Below are 20658 nucleotides of genomic sequence, written 5' to 3'. Positions count from 1 at the left end.
TATCGTAAAATACCAGCAAACAAAAAAGAATTAAATGGAAAACACAAAATTAATGGAAAAATAAAAATTAAAACCAAAACCCCCCCAAACATTTAGTACCGGTTGGTGCTACCAACCGGTACTAATGGTCTACCAGCACCCGGGCCTGGCTCGTGCCACGTGGTGGCACTTTAGCGCCGGTTCATGCCGAACCGGTACTAAAGGGGGGCTTTTAGTCTCCACTCCATAGTGTCGGTTGCAGAACCGGCACTAAAGGCCCTTACGAACCGGTGATAAAGGCCTGTTCTGCACTAGTGTAATGCGACATGGGGCCAGTCCTTCCCGAACCATTCGGTCGGCTCGATGCCCTTGTGTAGAGAACATATGCCATCACGGGCCAAGTCTGGGCCAGAGCGGGCCGGCCCATTTCCATCTTCACAAGGTGGTGGGTGTATGGCAGCGCCTCCAAAAGGCCCCGCAATTATGATCATTTCCATTGCCACTTAGGCCTACACTACTAAGAAAAGGGCTATAGATGAAATGGCCACTAATGGCGCACTAGACATGTGGTGTGCCACTACTATATAGCAATGGCGCACCATGTGCTGGTGCGCCATTAGTGTGAAAGACACTAATGGCGCACCAGACACACGGTGCGCCACTAGTAACAAATTTTTTATTATTATTTTTCCAAACATACTAATGGCGCACCAGGGCGCAGTGCGCCATTACTAGTTCTAACTAGTAATGGCGCACCAGCCTCATAGTGCGCCACTACTATATTTTTTTATTTTTTATTTTTGCAAAACTACTAATGGCGCACCAGTGTATAGTGCTCCATTACTAGTTTAAACTAGTAATGGTGCACTGTGCCCTGGTGCGCCATTAGTGTATATTTATTATTATTAGTTTTTTGCAAAACTACTAATGGCGCACCACCAGCAGGTGCGCCATTAGTAACCAGGGTTACTAATGGCACATTTGTAGGTGGTGCGCCATTAGTAACCTGGGACCAGCTAGATATTTTGGACAGCCACACCTACCCACTCACTTTCCCCACTTCATTCTCTCCACCTCCTCCTCCAAGCTTGTCTCGGCTGCCTCCTCCTCCTCACCTCATTTGCACCATAAATTCATCCAAATTAAGTGGTTAAATTACCTTTTTTTGATAGGTAAGTAAGGGGGAAGCTATCTTTATGTTGTTCTCCCTCCAACAACGTGCACATGCACTTTTTATGGCCTAGCTAGATCTATGTATGTTTGTGGTGTTGCATATATGTTTGTGTTTGCAGGTACCGGTATTTGAAATGCGATAGTTGCCAATATTTTGCCGGAATGTTGATTCATTTCCGTTTCGGCGAGAATTTTGGCACTATGCATTCTTTTTGGTCCTATTTTTAGGCAAAGTCATGCCAAATTTTTTCTTGGTTCAAAAATATCGTTTTGCTCTACCCCGCAGGCGACCATGGTCCGCACGATGACCGAAGGCATCGTGAATAGGTTTTTGAGCTCCGCGAAGGCCGAGATGCTTCAAAAGAACGAGACGGAGATAAGATGTCCGTGTCGAAGATGCAAGCTGAAGAGCCTTATTGCGGACCCGGATTCCGGGCAGGTGCGGGACCACCTGCTCTTGCGTGGTTTCATGGATGGCTATCGGTGGCAAGGTGATGAAGATGACTATGAAGTCGTCCATGGGGGCCGGGCAAGAAATGAGGAAGGGCAGCAAGACAACCACCGCGGCTCGGGCGGGCGAGAAGACGAAGAATCTCCAGGACATGATCACGACGATGATGCTGTACACAGTCATCATGTAGAAGATGCCGGACATGATGATGAGGAAGATGCCGGAGCAGACGAAGGGCATGATCATGAAGATGAAGATGCCGGGAGCAGACGACGATGGACCATCGATGGGCTGGGTGCAGGACCCTCATATTCAAGAGCTGCTTCTCAAGCAGACGGATAACGCAAGAGCTGCCGCCCGAGAGAAAGCCAAGCTGGATCAACTGGAGATAGACGCGGTTACTCCATTGTATGAAGGATGCAGGCCCGAGGATACCCGCCTGAAAGTAACGCTCATGGCTCTGGAGATGAAGGTAAAACACAAAATGACCGACGCATGCTTCGACGAGAACATGTCATTCTGGCACGAACGTCTTCCCAAGGGGAACAAGTGCCCGACCAGTTTCGAGGAGGCGAAGAAAATCGTGTGTCCTCTGGATTTACCGCACGTGAAATACCATGTGTGCATGAACAATTGCATCATTTATCGGGACGAGCACGCGGAGTCTACCATATGTCCGGTGTGCGGCGTCACTCGATACAAGAAGAGGAAGAAAGCTCCTCGAAAAGTGGTGTGGTACTTTCCGATCACTCCTCGTCTGCAGCGGTATTTCGCGGACCCTAAGGTAGCAAAGCTCCTGCGTTGGCACGCGGATAGGGAGGAGAAGAAGCGAGAAGATGACGCAAATGATCCGGAGATAAATAAAAAAGACAAGATGCTGAGTCACCCTAAGGATGGGAGCCAGTGGCAAGCGTTGAACTTCGAACACCCAGAATTTGGGAAGGATCCAAGGAACATCGTGCTGGGCGCGAGCACCGATGGAGTCAATCCGTTTGGCAGCCAGAGAAGCACACATAGCACCTGGCCTGTGTTTGTGTGGATGTACAACCTTCCCCCCTGGTTGTGCATGAAGAGGAAGTACATTCACATGAGTATGCTAATTGAAGGGCCGAAACAACCAGGGAACGACATCAATCTGTATCTGGGGCTGCTGAAAGAGGAGCTAGACACGCTGTGGAAAACGCCAGCCAATACGTGGGACGCCGCAGAGAAAGAATATTTCCCTATGAGAGCCGCACTGCTCACGACGGTGCACGACTATCTCGGTTACGGATATCTCGCGGGGCAGGTGGTCCACGGATTTTCTGGATGCGTCAGGTGCATGGATGACACAACGTATCGCCAGCTAGATAGAGATCCCGGGTCTTCGAAAACCGTGTTCATGGGACATCGAAGGTGGCTTCGCGACGATGACCCATGGAGGAAACGCAAGGATCTGTTCGATGGTGAAACCGAACCCCGAAGACGCCCGCGTACGAGGAGCGGCGAGGAAATAGACGAGCTGTTGAAAAATTGGAAAGATTGCCCACTGCCGGGAAAGAAGCAAAAGGCGCCAGAGCCGGGAAAGAAGCGAAAGGCGCCAGAGCCGCTGCTGAAGGTATGGAAAACGAGGTCTGTTTTCTGGGACTTGCCGTACTGGAAGATCCACCGTGTGCCTCACAGCCTTGATGTCATGCATATCACGAAGAACGTGTGCGAGAGTCTGCTTGGTACCCTGCTCAACATGCCAGAGAGGACCAAAGATGGGCCGAAAGCAAGGGCAGACTTGAAATCAATGGGCATCAGGGAGGAGCTTCACGCTAATGATGATGATGATGAGGCGAAGCAGGACACGGAAAGTCGTCGCAAAGGCAAAAAGGCCAAGAAGACCGGAAATGACTTCCCTCCCGCGTGCTTCACTCTAAGTCAGGAGGAGATCGATCAGTTTTTCACCTGCCTCGTAGGAGTAAAACTTCCTTACGGTTACGCGGGGAAGATAAGCAGATACCTAGACTCAGCGAAGCAGAAGTTCAGCGGGATGAAGTCTCACGACTGTCACGTGCTGATGACGCAGATACTTCCAGTTGCAATCCGTGGGATCATGGACGCGCACGTCCGTGAAACGCTATTTGGCCTATGCAACTTTTTCGACGTCATCTCTCGGAAGTCGGTTGGCGTGAGGCAACTCAGAAGGCTACAGGAAGAGATCGTGGTGATACTATGCGAGCTTGAGATGTACTTCCCGCCCGCATTCTTCGACGTTATGGTGCATCTGCTGGTCCATATCGTGGAGGATATCATCCAACTCGGGCCGACGTTCCTGCACAGCATGATGCCGTTCGAAAGGATGAATGGTGTCATCAAAGGATACGTTCGCAACATGTCACGTCCAGAGGGAAGCATAGCCAGGGGCTTTCTGACCGAAGAGTGCATCTCCTACTGCACGAATTATCTAGGCATCGAGAACCCCGTTGGTCTGCCCGTCAACAGGCACCTCGGCAGGCTCGCTGGATGGGGTCACCGTGAGGGTCGCCGCGAAATGCATGTCGACTTCGAGGGTCGACTCGCAGACTTTGAAAGAGCAAACCTAGTCGCGCTACAACACATAGACGTGGTCGATCCTTGGGTGGTAGAGCACAAAACCTTTATTGAGAAGACGTACAATGACCGAGGCCAACAGAGGACGGACGGAGATATAATCAAAGAGCACAACTCATGTTTCACGCGTTGGTTCAAGCAGAAGCTTCTGTCGTACCCTTTACATGAGGATTCTTCCGCGGAAGAACAACTCATATTCGCCTTGTCACAGGGCGCCGAGCACAACCTGATGACGTATGAGGCGTACGATATCAACGGCTACACATTCTACACCGAGGACAAGGACATGAAGAGCGATGGTTATCAGAACTCCGGGGTAACGATGGAATCCTACACCGGTAACGACAAGGAAAGATACTACGGAAGGATCGAGGAGATCTGGGAGCTGAGCTATGCTGGAGAGAAGGTCCCGATGTTCCGTGTCAGATGGGCTAAGAGCGTCATAAAAGAAGACCGGTATTTCACCACCATGGTTATACCCGAAGCCAAATCCAAGACCGCAGGCGCGAACGTCACCGCGAAAAATGAGCCATGGGTACTGGCTTCCCAAGTGGACCAATGCTTCTTCATTACCGACCCGTCAAACCCCAGTCGTGTTGTCGTGAGGAGAGGCAAAAGGAAGATCATCGGAATGGATGGAGTCGCCAATGAGCAAGACTTTGACAAGTACGGCGACCCGAAGATGGAACATGACGACGACGATGAAGTATCAGCATACACCACAAGAAGAAGCAGGACCACCCTACCTAAAGGACGTCCGTTCAAGAGAAGAACTCCATTTACGAAACATAAGGGCAAGAAGATTGTGAACAGATAGCTAGCTAAGATCGATTGTATTTAAATTGTAGCCTTCATTTCTCGATTGTATTTCATGGGCACTTTTTGAACTCATGAATATTTTTAAATTTCATGGACACTCGATCTCGATCCCCCTCCATCTCGATCGCAATCCCACCTCGCCAGATCCGGTCCCCCTCGCCGCCGAGGACCCCCCGCACCCTCTCCCCCGCTCCACCGGCCGCCGCCGCCGACCCCCCGCACCCTCCCCCGCTCCACCGCCGCCGACGACCCACCGCACCCTCCCCCGCTCCACCGCCGCCGACGACCCACCGCACCCTCCCCGGCCCGCTCCACCGGCCGCCGCCGCCGACCACCGCACCCTCCCCCGCTCCACCGCCGCCGTCGACCCCCGCACCCTCCCCGGCCCGCTCCACCGTCACAAATGAATGCAACTAAAATTGCAAAAAAACAAATTTGATTATATTTTCAAATAACAAATTTGATGATATTTTCAAATAATAAATTTGATTATTTTTTTTTCATATTCATAAATATTTTCAAATAATAAATTTGATGATATTTTTAAAAAAATTATTGCTGTTGTTATAAAAAATTATTACTGTTTCATATTCATATTCGTTTTCTAAAAAATTATTAGATGCAATAAAAAAAATACTTATGGCGCACCTCTGGCTGGTGCGCCATTGCTATATAAAAAAAGATTACTAATGGCGCACCTCTGGCTGGTGCGCCATTGCTATATAAAAAAGATTACTAATGGCGCACCGATCGTGGGTGCGCCATTGCTATCTAAAAAAACATACTAATGGCGCACCGCTGCGGGGTGCGCCATTAGTAAGCTTCCCCCCTAGCTAATTCCTCCCTCTCCCTCGCCAGATCCCCTTCGTCCCTCTCCCTCGCCAGATCCACCCGCGCGCTGCCCCGACCCACGACGCCGCCGCCCCGACCCCCGCCGGACTCCACCCCCGCCGCGCCGCGCCCCGCGCCCCCACCACTGCAGCTCCCCCGCGCGCCGCCCCCGCGCCCCCACCACTGCAGCTCCCCCGCGCTGCCGCCCCGCGCCGACCCGCGAGGCACGTGGCCGCCGGCCTCCCCACGACCAACCGAGGCGCCCAGGAGGACCGCCGCCGTCTTCCTCTTCGACTACGAGGACCCGGACGAGCTCGGACGGCCTCGAGCCATCCCTTCGACGCCGCCGCCGCCGCCGACCCCGACCCCTCCGGCGACCGGCCACGCCCGCCCAGGTACCCCGGCCCGCCGTTCTCGCGTGCTCGCGCGCTTCCGCTCTCCCGTACTAGACAGTAGCATCCTCAGACATTCAGTAACTAGTAGATAGATAGTACAGCTTCCGTTGCTGAATTTGGGCTGTTCTGTTCGTCATGCAGTTCATATCTCCCCCGGATCGCTGCCGAAGGGCCTGCACTCGCTGGATCTATCGCGGAACAAGATCGCCAACATCGAGGGGCTCCGGGAACTGACGAAGCTTCGCGTGCTCAACCTCAGCTACAACCGAATTTCGTGCATCGGCCACGGTAAGTCGCAGACTTGGGGTTCTTGCATTGCACTGCACATCTTCTGTAAATTCCTTAGTACTAGATTTCTTTGTGGTCCATGTACACCTGCATCCTATCCAAGACAAACATGTAACATTCCAGGAGTTGGTAAAGTTCACTGAAATTGTTGTAGTCTAAAAAATAGTTAACTAAAACTGATGTAGTCTGAAACTGTCTGAATCTTGCTTTTTGATGGTTTCTTCAACTGCAAGTTCATTGAATTTACAATGTGATTCACTGGTAGTTGTCAATGTGTAGGTTTTGTAGTTGTGCTGATTTTAAAATTGATGTAATTTACACGAAGATTTAACTATGATAGTAACTGAAGAGTTAGTATATTATTGTGAACTGGCCATGTATTCTTGGTCTTGGTGTTATGCATCTCATGCTGTTGTTGGCCTCTGTGTGTTTGCTCTATGCAGTTGATGTTCTGGTACATGTGGTGTTATGTTGTGTAAATTGGGAATTCCCCAATTCTAGAGTTTCCTACTACTGTAGATGTTCATCTACTACTATGGTTAGTTAACTGATGTTAACTGGTTGTGTTGCATATGTAGTACATGGCAAGTACCTACTTGCTGGGGGTTTGGTCAATTAATCCATGTGTGTACTAAAAGTACATGATGTAGTTATTGTGTAAGCTTGTTGTCAACTACAGTTGGTGCTCTTTACCGAATTTAGTGTACTGAACCTCTGCTACTAAGTTTAATTATGCAGTTGTGTTTAGTGAAGTAGTTAGTGTACTGTACTTGCAATAGTTTGCTTGGTCTTTCTTTGGTTTCAGTTAAGTTATTGTCAGATTTTCCTCTCCATTGCTCTAAGTGGTGCTTGTGTTTCTACTTGCAGAAATGTACCATGACTGGTACAATCTAATTTACTACTGCTGCTATATACATCAATGCTTACTAGCCCATGAGTGGTGCTTGTGTTTCTACTTGCGGAAATGTACCACGTGCAGTGTGGACTGTGTTGCAAGTGTTCTGCTCTAGCAGATCATTATGATGGTAGAGGGTTCTATTTCTTTATATGATACTCCTTCGCCCGAAAAAACTTGTCTCAAGTTTGTCGGAGGGAGTATTATGGACAGTAGGTGACACCGCTATACATTTTACAAAGGTGTAAGAACACTGTAAGGTTATATCAGAAGTAATGTAAGCCACAACTGCGGTGTGAGATAAGAAACATATACAGTTCCGGTCGGTGATTGTCTAAGGCAGTGATCCAGCATCGGGTATTTCTCGAGGAAGGATGTAATCCAGTACAAACCACCATAGTCCAATACAAAGCAAAATATGGTTCAGTAGAAGGCATCAAATTTAGTACAAATTAGAATATGGTCCATTACAATGTTATGCCTGTTATGCCTGTATTCACTGCTGCTGCTGTTATTCCTGTATTCACTGCTGCTGCTGTTATGCCTGTATTCACTGCTGCTGCTGCTGTTATGCCTGTATTCACTGCTGCTGCTGCTGCTGTTATGCCTGTATTCACTGCTGCTGCTGCTGTTATGCCTGTATTCACTGCTGCTGCTGCTGTACTTGTGATCTTCTGAAATGACCCATTGGTGACTTCATTACGTGGGGATAATGATTTTGCAGGTACCCCGAGAGAACCTTGAGTTTGCTGGAATGTCTATTAACTTCCGTTCCGGCAAATTCGGGTACTCCATATGTCCTATTTTCAGCAAAGGTCATGCTGAAATTTTCCATGAATTTTAGCATGACTTTGCTAAAATTAGGACATATGGGGTACTTGTGACTAATGCATGGGCCGGGGTCTTAGTACTTAATTAAGTAGGATCAACTGCCCCTTTATTCTTGCTGCATTAAACCATAGGTGGCAATAGAGCCAAGTGATTAGGCCCAACTTAGAATTCTCCTTCCCAGCTTAGCTTTTAGGTGCCTCGGTGTCGATGAGAACCTAAATGATGTACGCTTAGGCTTTTAGGGTGCCTCGGTGTCGACAAACCCTAAATGATGAGACCATGATCTTGTTCCTTGACAATAACCAACTTTTTGACCAAACTTTTTTCCTATTTAGAGCGAAACATGGCCCACAACGATGAGGCCAGCGGTTCGGGCGGCAAGCAATTCTGGGAGCTGTCCCAGGAGCTGGAGGAAGAACCTCACCGCTATGAGGACGCCGCGGAAGACACCGATCCTGACTACACAACCCCTAGTGGGGTCGGGGAGGACACCACTGATGGTGCCGCCAAGGATGCCACCACTGATGATGGCGGCGCACGCACAGATGGCAGCCAACCGAAGAGGCAATGGAAGGACCGGCGCCCGAGCGTGCTCGGCACCGTCAAGGAGGAATTTACTGAAGTGAACTCCGACGGGCATCCAACGGCGCCCAAAGAAGTAGTCAAGGGGTACTCGGTTCAGCTCGGGTGCATTCTCCGGAGCACCGTCTCGATCAACACCGAGAACCTAAGGCATAAGGACCGAGGGAATTTGCGCAGCCTCCTCTTCACAAAGCTGCACGAACGATACAAGTTCCCCGCTGACTTTGCAAACACACGCCTCTCAGGGAATAAAGTGAATAGTGCCGCCCTCACGAGGATGAGCACGGCCCTGTCTACTTGGAGAAGCACGGTGAAGGCAATGATTGAAAAAGGTGATAGTTATGAGAAGATCAAGGCGAAATATCCTTTGATCAGCGAAGATGACTACAAGGAGTTCAAGATCAAGTGCGAGAGCAGCGCAACCTCCGAATCAAGTCAGTGGGGGAAAGAAATACGGCAGTTGAACTTAGGGGTCCACCAACTCGGTCCCGGCGGTTACAGAGTGGCGGAGCCTATATGGGACAAGGAGGACGCGGAGCGTGCCGAGCAAGGCCTACCGCCCCGCTTTGAGAAATTCCGTGACAAGCAGACCAGGAACTTTGTCAGGGCCCGGTACAAGGAGGACCCGGTAACAAAGGAGCTTACCACGGATCCGAAGACCAGGGCGCTTGAGCTTGTTCTGGTAAGGAATACACCCCCGCGTAATTAGCTCCATATGGTTGCATTCTAATTAATGAAGCCAATTTTCTAAATGGTTCACATTCCTTCTGCAGGAGGCTGAAAGCAGTAGCGCGGGGTCGTCTCAGAGCTCCCCTTTTGACACCCCTTTAAATAGGGCGTTGAACGTAATGAAAAACAAGGATAAGCTCAGTAAGCCGTCGTCAGCTGGTCGTGTGGCCGGCAAAGGCTTGTCCGCAGAATGGTCGTCATACTATACCGCTGGTGGGCGAAACGAGAAAAAGACCAGCTCGGAAAGCCAGTCGCGCGAGGTTCAAGAACTCAAGGCACAAGTGGCGCGGATCCGGAGATTGTCCAAGAGCAAGTGCAACAACAACTAGGAACGACGCTCACCGCCATGGTGCCTACCTTGATTCAGGGGCTGACGACGTGGATTGTGGGCGGCCAACAGGGGCCTCCCCCGGTTCCCAGCTTCACGGCCAGCAACTCGCACAACTCGCAGACGGCGCCATTGGTGTCTCCGGCGGAGGCGGTATTCGTGTCTCCGGCGCCGGCACGGGCATTGGAGCTTAATGCACCCGGGTGTACGCCGGCCGGCACCTTGCCAGCAAGCGGCCCCTCCGTCAGTTGCACGCCCGCCGTTGGCGGTGCCTCGACATTAGCCGAGCTCGACGGCATCACGGTAACTAAGGCTCTCGGCCGATGACTTCATCTCCTTGCCTTTGACTGGGCATCCCTGACGCCCTACATGTTTTCGCAGGGCGCCGCCGACGTTCCTTGCACTCTCCTGCACTTCGTGGGCGGCGAGTTGGTCGATGTCGCCAAGGGCAGAATCGTTCAACCGGGCAACCGCGTGTTCCACGGTAATCCGATGCCACCCACCTTGTATAGGGTTGAACTGGTTCGGGTGCTGCCAGGCTGCGACGAGTTGTTACCTCCGATTCGACCCGCTGGGGCCGACGAAGATGATGTGATGACCCTCAGCGCCTGCGTAAGCTGGCCCCTGCTTTGGCCGAAGAGCCAGATTCGTTTGGGGGCGGGGGACACCACCCCACAGACAAGACCGCCGGTCGTGCCAGCGCCAAGCCATGGCAAGAACGCCGCAACGCTACCGGACATGCCGGACATCCCTATGGCACAGGATCCGGACATGCATATGGCACAGGATCCGGACGACGACGACAACGACGACGGTACATTTACCAACGTCGATAAGTACTTTGCCGAACATGGGTACGGTGACGAGTTCTGCGGGCCTCCTTCTCAAGAACCCAACCCTGAAAAAGACGACCGCGATCTAGCTGGTACGGCGGAGAAACCCAATTGCAACAGGCATCGTCTGGCATTCAGTTCTCAGGAGAAGCCTCCAGTTGCCGCCTTCACCGAGCCTCAGATAGCTGAGGTGCGAAATATTATCAGCCCCAACACGCTCAAGAAGGCGGTCTGTGAGCAGAACTCGATCCCATTACAGTAGATCAGGAAGAAGGGACGGAAACGAAAGACTAACAAGGGCGCCGGTGCGAGCCAGCCGGCACCGAGTACGATCCGTGCTCAGGACGGGCCACCTTCACCTAAGGATATCTCGAGAAGGGTGCATGTGGTGGGTAGGGCGATGCTATCGACAAATATGCTCAATGCTGCAACCGGTGCTATGCGGAGTCTGGATGACAGTGTTCTTTCTTTGGAGAAGCGGCGTCTCAGAGAGAATGATGTGGCATACCCGATTTTCGTGGCCAAGGTGCCAGATGGCAAGGGCTTTGTGGATAGCGCCGTCGGGGGTACGATCGTCCTGCGGTTTGATGACATCTTTGCTATGTTTAACCTTCATCCGCTGCACTACACCTTCGTTCGGCTGTTTTCGCTGAGTATGGAGATGCGGATCATTAGATACATGACCCCGGATATTGTGATAGTCGACCCCTTCTACATGCGTGCCAAGATCTTGGGCAGCGCTGGGGACCGGCAAGTCGCGAGTTCACACCTTGAAGGCGTCATTCTGGCAAACCCAGATAAGGATAACTTCCTTGTGCCTTACTTTCCCGAGTAAGTCATCCCCTAACCGCCCCGTAACATATGATTTCTTAGATTTCGATTGTTCTTTTTTTTCTAACATTCCGTGTTCTGTGCAGTGACACACATTGCACACTCATCCTCTTAAGCCCGAAATATTCCATGGCCACGTACGACCCGGACCGTGACTCCAAGATAGACTACACAAATATCAAGAAAGTTCTTGATGATGCTCTCCCCGGCTACGCCGCATCTGGAGGCACCTTTAAGAGGCCAGCTTGTAGGTACGGCAGGCACGTGTTCACCCACAATACGACGTTCCCCTGCATCTAGCAGCCGCCTGGCGGTCAGAAGGATGCCTACTACGCCCTCCATCACATGCGGGCGATCGTACGGGACCATAATCACCTTCTGCTACCAAATAATCTCAAAGATTGGGCCGCAAGCTTGGCGGCAATCCAGCACGCGGACATCCGACAAGAATTCTTTCGCATCCAGTCGGAGTTTGCAGAAATCATCCATCAAGATGTCCTTCGTACCTCGGGGCAGTTCTACCTCAAATATCAACCGTCCAACAGTGAGATAGACACAACGCTACAAATGCAGGTTGACAACGCCCGCGACTTCATGACCATCACGACAGACGGCGGCTTCATCCACGCTCCGGTCCCATGAGTCGAGTCGAAAGTAGTGATGCTATGGGTAGTTCTGAAACATCGATTAGCTCATGTTGTAATTAAACTTTAATGAACTTGTATGTCTCTTTGGTTTGGACAGTCGTTCAACTTAGATGTAATCGATGCTATTTATTAGTAGGACCATGAATCGTGCTATTAATGTCTTGCTTTTCTCTTCCGATCCTTTTGTTGCATACATATATATTGCTTATGTATTGTCTGTTGTTTGGCTAGTGCATAGAGATGCCGTCGTATGTCGTGTACAAGGGTAAGGTTCCCGGAGTCTACGATGACTGGGAGGAGTGTCGGAGACAGGTTCACCGTTTCAGCGGTAACAGTTACAAAGGGTACACCACTAGGGCGGAGGCGGAATCTAGATACGCGCGCTATCTAGCGGAGAGAGGAGGGAGCGTTGGAGGAACCGGATGAAGACCAGTTTCATCGCGATGATGCTCATCGTGATGACCGCAGCTCTCTTCTATGTGATGGTAGTTTAGATGATCGATATCGACTTGTAATGTGAAGACAAACTCGCTACTCACGGTCTCGAGACTTGTAATGTTCTATCTTTGTTCGGTCTTTTGAATTCGGAGACTAATATGATGAATTATATTTGGAGACTAATCTTCTATTGTATTCGATGAATCTGCTGTTGCTGTGTGGTGTTGTCTATATTCTGTCCAATAATATATTTTGTAACCTGTGCAAATATCAGAAAAGAAAAAAAATCCCTAATATTCATACTAATGGCGCATCACCCCAACGTGCGCCATTAGTATGCCAAAGGATACTAATGGCACATCACCCCACAGTGCGTCATTAGTATGGCAAAGCACATGTGTAAATATCGCCCCCGGGAGGCACACTAATGGCGCATGTTGGTCTATACTAATGGCGCACGGCGTGATGCGCCATTAGTATACCAGATACTAATGGCGCACCAGTGGTGCACCATTAGTATTTAATACTAGTGGCGTGGTACTAGTGACGCATCAGTAATGCGCCATTAGTAGGCAAAACTGATGCGTCACTAGTAGGCCTTTTTCCTAATAGTGCTAACTCACTTCTGCAAAGCTCATTCTTGCACCTAAGTAGGAGTGACTGCCAATGCCCACTCACTTCACCAAGTGCATTATCACCATCCTTCCGGAAGTCATGCTAATGATGAACACCCGTTGTGCCTGTAGAATCATGGTACGAGTGGTCAACAACAAGCTCACCCCTTATAAAGAGTGGGCCCTCTTCGCCGTAGCTCATCAGCTGAAGATTGGGTACCTTGCGACCTTCAAGGTGGTGACTCCCGATAGCTTCAAGATGATCATCTTCAACATCAATGACGTTGAGATGGTGGCCAAGTGTAAGAAGCACGAGGATGCATTTGCGTTGGACTATTTGGATGTTTTGTTTAGTACTGCCTAAGACTTGTTGAAATGGCGTTGGACTGTTAGTGCCTGTTGGTTTAAGTGCATGTTAGTACTGCCAATTACAATGTTTCTTAATGTACCGCGTAATGCTTAATTGATGTCCCAATGCTTTTGTTAGTTTAAGACTTGCTACACTGTGCCTATGAATGTGTGTGCTAGTTGCTAGTAACCTCATCACTAGAACAAAAGATTACCACATCGAATGTCTTTATGCAACCAAATAACATCTTTTTGCCTCTTGTTAGCATAGGCTTGCAACCAATACAACCATGCGTGTGTTTTTTTACTCAGCTAGGCTGGGGATAAAGCGAAAATATTTCAAGGGGGTGGCCCGTCCTCCCCTTATCTCCGGTCATATTTCTCCTCCTGACGGATCGATTACGTTAATCCCGTAAAACTATTCACGATAGGTCTAGCATTACTCGCCCAAAAGGCAGGCAGGTGTTTAGGCTCCACCCCAAGGTTGAGTACACCTGAATTAGTCGAAAATGCATCACCCCAAGGTCCAGTATAGCTGAATTAGTCGAAAAAGGTACCACCCCAAGGTTCAGACTTGAGTTCAGTTGCGACTTTGAGGCTGGAGAGAGGTCAGTTCATGATGCATGCATGCACCCCAAATGAAATGTGGTACTTTACTCGTCCCAGTTCCAATGCAAACATCTCATCTATCGATTCTACTGAATGAATGTAGCAAGAGGAACACGAGCCTACACGCTAGTTACTACCAGTACATTAATGTATCTGTCACTACTATACTAAACATTTATGCGTGTTAGGTAGCCAGCTCGTTGGTTAACTTCAGCGAGGCGGCGGCGGTAGAGATTTGATGAAGGCGTCCACCTGGAGGTTGGTGAGGCGCGGAAGGAACTTCATGCAGATGGGCGGCCTCACGCCGGAGAGCGCCAGGACCGACTGCGGCAGCGTCCATATGCCGTCGCCGCAGATGAGCCCCGACGCGACGGGCGGCGCGAACGCCTTGGCCCTGGCGCCGTCGACGTGGTCCCATACGAAGCGGATGAGGCTCCCGATGCACATGTCGATCCCGAAGTAGGGCCCCAGGTAGAAGGGGATGGCCATGGCCATGGGCAGCGGGATGAACTGCGCGATGTTTGGCCCGGCGAGGTCCCTCGCCAGGTTCACCACGATGGCGCCCACGAAGAAGACGATGCAGAGGTCCAGGCAGTGCTTGGGCAGCGACCCCAGCCCCTGCACGCCCAGGATGGCCATGTTGCGGTACACGAGAGCGTTGGGGGACGGGTACTCGGACCCCGGCGTGCCGATGTCGCCGAACGCCTTGTAGAAGAGCCAGAAGACGGACGGCGCGATGACGCAGCCCATGGCGGTGCCGATCACCTGGCTCACGAACATGGACCGGGGGGACGCCAGCGTCATGTACCCGGTCTTGAAGTCCTGCGTCAGGTCGGACGCCGTGGAGACGATGCCGATCATGACCCCGCACGCGGCGAGGCCGGCGATGATGCCGCCGTTGGACGCGCCGGCCCAGGCGCCCACCAGGAAGATGGCGAGCTTGCCGTACGTGGTGGCGAGGGACCAGTCCGTGAGGCCGCAGCCGTAGGCGTTGCAGAAGGCCAGCACCGGCGCGATCACGTAGGAGGTGGCCACGTGGTACCACCTGAGCTGGTGGAAGATGCGCGGCACCGTGATGATGGAGATCGCCGCGGTGACCACGTAGGCGGTCAGCGCGAGCGTGTTGGGGATCTGGTCCTTCATGAACAGCTCCGTGCGGCGCTGGTCGTCGAACGTCTCCACCGGCCCCAGGTCCTCCCCGGCCTCGCTGATCGGTAGACTCGGCCCCGACATCATCCTGCGCACCTGCGCCACCAGCGCCGTCATGGTCCGGGTCAGCACCTTGAGGAAGTTGTACAGGCCGTCGCCGAGGATGAGCGAGATGGAGATGAACACCTGCACAATCACCGTTCGTATCAATCCTTGTCCTTGCTGCAATGCAACGAGGATGAAATGTTGACAAGAGAGAGAGAGGGGTACCCGGTAGCCGACGATGCCGCGGAGGCTGCTGGGCTTGAGGTCGGCGGGGTACCAGTCGCCCTTCTTGTGCTCGATGATAGGCCACATGATCCCCCATGATATGATGCCTCCGAGGAGGACGGAGAGGTTGACGAGGTAAGGGCAGATCATCCCGACACCTAGGTACGTCGCCGAGAAGTCGAAGTAGAACCTGCCCGGATTCATTTGTTGCAAGTCCAACAACGAGGGAGTCATGCGATTGATTCTAGTATTTGGGTCAGTGGAGATTACGTGCATGTGTATGTGAATTAATCAATTCAATTAGCCTGACGCATCTGATTATCCTCATTGGTTAACTACACGTGCACACACGGTACACAGGCACCACAAGAATTTTCACACAAGCAGAGCACACCGGGCGTCGTCGTCGTGATGGCCAGCTAGTGCAAGCCTAGCAAGATTCTTAAGCTCTTGGAGAATTGCATACAGCCGCATGAAATTTGACTTGTCAGACCCTTGTATTTCTACCGCAAAAAAAAAACCTTATCATTCATTGTCATTTTTCTTATTACATGCTGTATTCTCTGCATGTGTACCGTGCAACTTTCCTCCCGTAACACATCTTCCAAAGTCACTATATTTTCATAGCTTATGATGATTTTTTTCCTAGTTTTGCAGTACACGCAAGTCACAGTAATGGATTATTGCAATATGCAAAAATAACCACATAATTGTGCAATTTTCGCAAAAGAAATGTTTTCTAAAATGTAATGGATTAGTGACATCGAATTTACCCTTACAAAAAAAAAGAAAATGAAAACTAAAGCAAAATAAAAATAAAAAAGTAAAGTTTTCTAAGGAATGATTTATTCGTGACCTTGGTATTACCTTTTGGAAGAAAGAAAAAAAAACTTAATGAAGTTTTCTAAGAAAAAATGAAACCCTTTAAGAAGAAAGACAATGAAAAAACTTTAAAAAGTTGCACGCAACTTTGCACTAAAATTGCACCTTTTGAAATACTCAAAGAATAAGCATATAATAGTGCAATTTTTTGCATTCTACTATAATATGCACACATATTATTTAGTACCTGCATTTATGCTTACACACACAAAATTAAAATAATTATGTTTCCTAAGAAGGAATGAATTAGGGCATTCTTATTACCCTTTAAGAAGAAAAAAGTGAAAACAATAAAAAATAAACTCAAAATAATTATAATTTCTAAGGAAGAATTAATTAGTGGCATTAGTATTGCCATCTAAGAAGGAAAATTGAGGGGGGGGGGGGCATCTAAAACAATGAGTGAATTTTTTTGCACTAAATATGCATAAAAATTGCGTTTTTCAAAATATGCAAGAATAAGCATATAAATGTGAAAGTTTTACAAAAAATAATCTAAAAACGAATGAATTAGTGGCATTGGTATTACCCTTAATATAAAAAGGAAATTAAATAGAAATTAAAACAATATCATAGTAATGAAGTTTTTCTATGAAAGAATGAATTTGAGGTGCTGGTATTTTTCCTTTAAGAAGAAGGAATTTAAAAATAAAATAAAAAATTTGCTTACAACTTCGCATCAAAATTGCACATTTTGTAATATGCAACGAGTAATTATATAATAGTGAAATTTTGATACATATTATATATTATTTGTATGTATATGTTTACTTATTTACACTCTCCCAAATCCCAAAAATACAAAAAAGAAAAAAATGCATAAACATAGAAAACAGAAAAAACAAAGTAGAAAGAAGAAGTCTGTGTCACACTGGAATGGGCATTGGCTCGTTAGAGAATTGACTGGCGCAAATATCGGGTCAGTCAAAAAGAAAGACAACCTAAAACAACACAGAGACAAACACAGACCACGGATATTAAAGCCGAGTTCTGAAACGAAGCCCCACTCCCGCATCGCCCTCCTCTGGCGACACGGTGGGAACCGCGTCCACCGCCGCTAGGACCTCCCCCCCCCCCTACGCCCGCCACCGCTACACCGCCGTCGGAGGGCCCACCGGCGAAGCCTTGCCGCTTCCCGGGATGCTGGCAGCGGGGCAGATCCGCCCCCAGATCCACCAGCCATCGCCAGGACGCACCACCCTCCGCCCGCTTCCGTTGCGCCGCCTCCGAGGGACCGACCGACGAAGCCGTGCCACGCCCTGGGATGGTGGCGCCCGCCAGATCCGTGCCCTACACGTCCCCCAACCCTAGCCCCGCGTCCCTAAATCCTCGAGCTCTGGCGTGGGTGCTACTCCTCCCAGCGCTGCCGCACATACCTTCCTGTCGCCCTCCCCAGCAGCCCACCCCCCTCCACCCTCCGTGGCGCGGGCAAGCCCTGCTCGTGCGGCTGGCCGTGGGTTGGGTGCGGGATCTGCAGCTGGTCGCGGTGGTGTTCGCTGTCTTCCTTCTTGCAGGCAACCCTCTCCCCCGATGCCGCGGTGACAGCTCACACGCGAAGGCAACGTAACTATATTTCTAGCGGCGGTTACGAAGCCCCTCAAGGCGGGTACTACTCGGTGCTGCTCCGGCGCCGGCGACCTTGGACCCGCGTCTCTCCGGTGTCCATGGTTGTCGGCGTCCTCTGCCGGGCGGCTACGGCCTCGGCGACCCAACAGTTGCGTCCCTTGCAGCTCGCCTGGCTCCCCGACGTCCAGACGGCTATTGCCACGGTAGCTCGGATCTGCGTCCCTCCAGTCATAGCTTGCCGGCGTTGCAGTTCGCCGACCCCACCCCCTCGTGGTTTGCTTCACCGTCTGCCCTACCTTGTACACCTCAAAGCCTCCCTTTTCGCTAGATCTAATGTTCGTTGGTTCGGAGGAGGTGCCACCTCCGACGACAGGTGCAGCCCGCAAACCCCCTTAAAACATGGTGGCTTCGATCAACATTGGCTTCCTCATCCGCTCGTTTCCATATACGGCGGCAATGGGATTGCTCAGCCTCGGGCCAGGGAGAAATCCCTGCTCGGTTTGCCAATGTTGGCAGCATCGGCGTCTACGGATGTCGTTTCCTCCTTGGAAGCATTTTCAAGGCCCTCGGTTGCGCCCCTCTTCGAGCTCAGGGGAAACCCTAGGCCTGATTCCTCCGGACCGGATGGCAAAGCCGTCTCGGTGTCGTATTCCTTCTTGAAGGCGCTATGTTGCTCACTCGTGGTGTCCCCAGTCTTGGCTCCGGCGATGTTGGTGATCTTGTTGGTCCGGGTTTGCTGCTCTTTGTTTGGGCTTGGTAGGTTTAGTTGTGTTGTATCTTCTGTTCGGGACGAGCATTACTTGTCTTTCTGCTCCGGGCACCATGTTCATGCCGGTCTGTGTTCATGTCATGTGTTGTACTTGTACCCCTATCTGTACTCATTCTCTTCTATCAATGCAATAAAATCTTAAAGCTGAAATCAACGGTCTAAAGTTTGACTGGTCCAAAATTTTGGGCGCTTTTTCTTTTCAAAAATTTAATTTTCAGGCGACTTGCATATAGCTAAAGTGAACAAGTATTTACCAGGCTAGCTAGCTATGAAATGTGAAAAGTTGCTGACATTTCTGATCAGTGTGGAAGGAACGCGACGTAGGCTAGGAACATACTTTTGTCTGCGTGCCTCGAGGCCCAAGGTGGGGAAGGAACTGAAACCGCAGTCTTTGCCGCCGGTGTAGAACCACTGGAAGAAGCCCCAGCTGAAGCTCATCGCGAAAAACTTCCCCAGCGTCTTCACCTGTAACCTGCATGCAGCAGCAATCCAGTCCAGTCCAGTCCAGCCACCGGTAATTAAATTGGCATGAGTGGGTGCAAGTTCCGAGAATGATCGATATCTCATACTTGGCGAGCTTTGCGCCCTGCGGTGTGTGGAAGCTGTTGATGAGGTGCGCCGTGGCCGTGCCGCTCGGGTAGATGAGCTTGTAATCGATGATCATTATCTGAAGCCCAAATTAACCAAACGATTGGCCATGTTTAACAGATTACATTGTGAAATCAAAAAATTGACTGTAGAATGTATGGATCGTGTGGTGTGATGAGACGTGCATGCCTTCCTGAGGGGCACGACGGAGAAGAGCCCTAGGAAGCTGACGATGAAGAGGAAGCCGATCATCCATCCCAGGCTGGGGTTCTTGATGCTGTCCTCGTCCCTCACCTCCCCTGACTGCTCGCTGATCCTCTCGCTCATCCCGAACATGTAGCTCCCAAATCCCCCTGCAACGGGGATCTCTTTCCATGTAACCCAAAGAAATGCATGGGAAAAACTTGTGAATGCAAACGATCCATCCATGGAGCATACACGCCCAGCGATCGATGGAGATCGATTGCCAATCGCTGTGCGGGGTGCTTACGTACCGCTGAAGGCGATGCCGGAGCATGCGACGACGCAGGTCTGGACGACGGTGTTCTCCTGGCGGGTGAAGGGCTTGACGCCGGGGACGCCGGCCTTGTTGAGCAGCCGGGTCCAGGAGGTGAGGAGGAAGAAGCCGAGGAGGCCCGCGGAGACGTTGAGGGAGGGGATGATGCCGGTGGTGAGGTTGAGCTTCATCACGATGACGCTGAACATGAAGCCCAGCAGCGCGCTCACCGCCAGCGCCCGCGCCGTCACCTGCTCCTTCCAGTCGGGCACCTCCTGCCCCTCGAACACCCGCTCGATCGACTCCCCCTCGTCCTCCTCGTACTCCTCCTCCTGCACCTTCCTCGCCATCGTTGAATCTCCTCTCCTCTCCGGCGCGCCGTCCGTCCGTCGCGCGCGCGTCTGTTTGTGGGGATTGTTCTGTTCACTTTGCTTGGTCCCCGCGTGTCAGTCAGTGGGACTTATGGCCATTTTCTCCGCTCGCTCGCTCGCATGCATGGCGAGCTAGCTAGCGGACGGTGGGCGTTGTGTCGGGATCGATCCGGGTCTCTCGGCTACTGTCTCTCACTCTCGCTCGATCGTTCTTCCCGCGAAGGTAGCACTAGGCGGTCAAAACTGGCCAGTTTGACACTGAAAACCAACTTTCTTAGATTTTCTTTAACTCGAGCGGTTGAGCCCGTTCGGAACCCACACTGCCACACCGACCAAAGTATATACACATGCATCTACTCCATTTCATAA

General features: G+C 50.8%; 1 protein-coding gene across 1 annotated transcript; it reads right to left on the bottom strand.

The window, feature by feature from the left end:
* Positions 1-14202: 14202 nt before the first annotated feature.
* Positions 14203-20389, bottom strand: LOC123050592 (probable metal-nicotianamine transporter YSL10). The gene is made up of 6 exons (XM_044473365.1): positions 19917-20389; positions 19612-19775; positions 19404-19501; positions 19172-19306; positions 15618-15807; positions 14203-15533 (listed from the first exon to the last, which is right to left on the bottom strand). Exons 1-6 carry the CDS (start codon positions 20266-20268, stop codon positions 14409-14411), a joined length of 2064 nt encoding a protein of 687 aa, XP_044329300.1. The 5' UTR covers positions 20269-20389; the 3' UTR covers positions 14203-14408.
* Positions 20390-20658: the final 269 nt, after the last annotated feature.

Source organism: Triticum aestivum, chromosome 2D (assembly GCF_018294505.1).
Source record: "Triticum aestivum cultivar Chinese Spring chromosome 2D, IWGSC CS RefSeq v2.1, whole genome shotgun sequence".
Classification (NCBI taxonomy): Eukaryota; Viridiplantae; Streptophyta; class Magnoliopsida; order Poales; family Poaceae; genus Triticum; species Triticum aestivum.
Note: the sequence above shows the minus strand (reverse complement) of the source record. Positions and strands in the feature narration are given on the sequence as shown.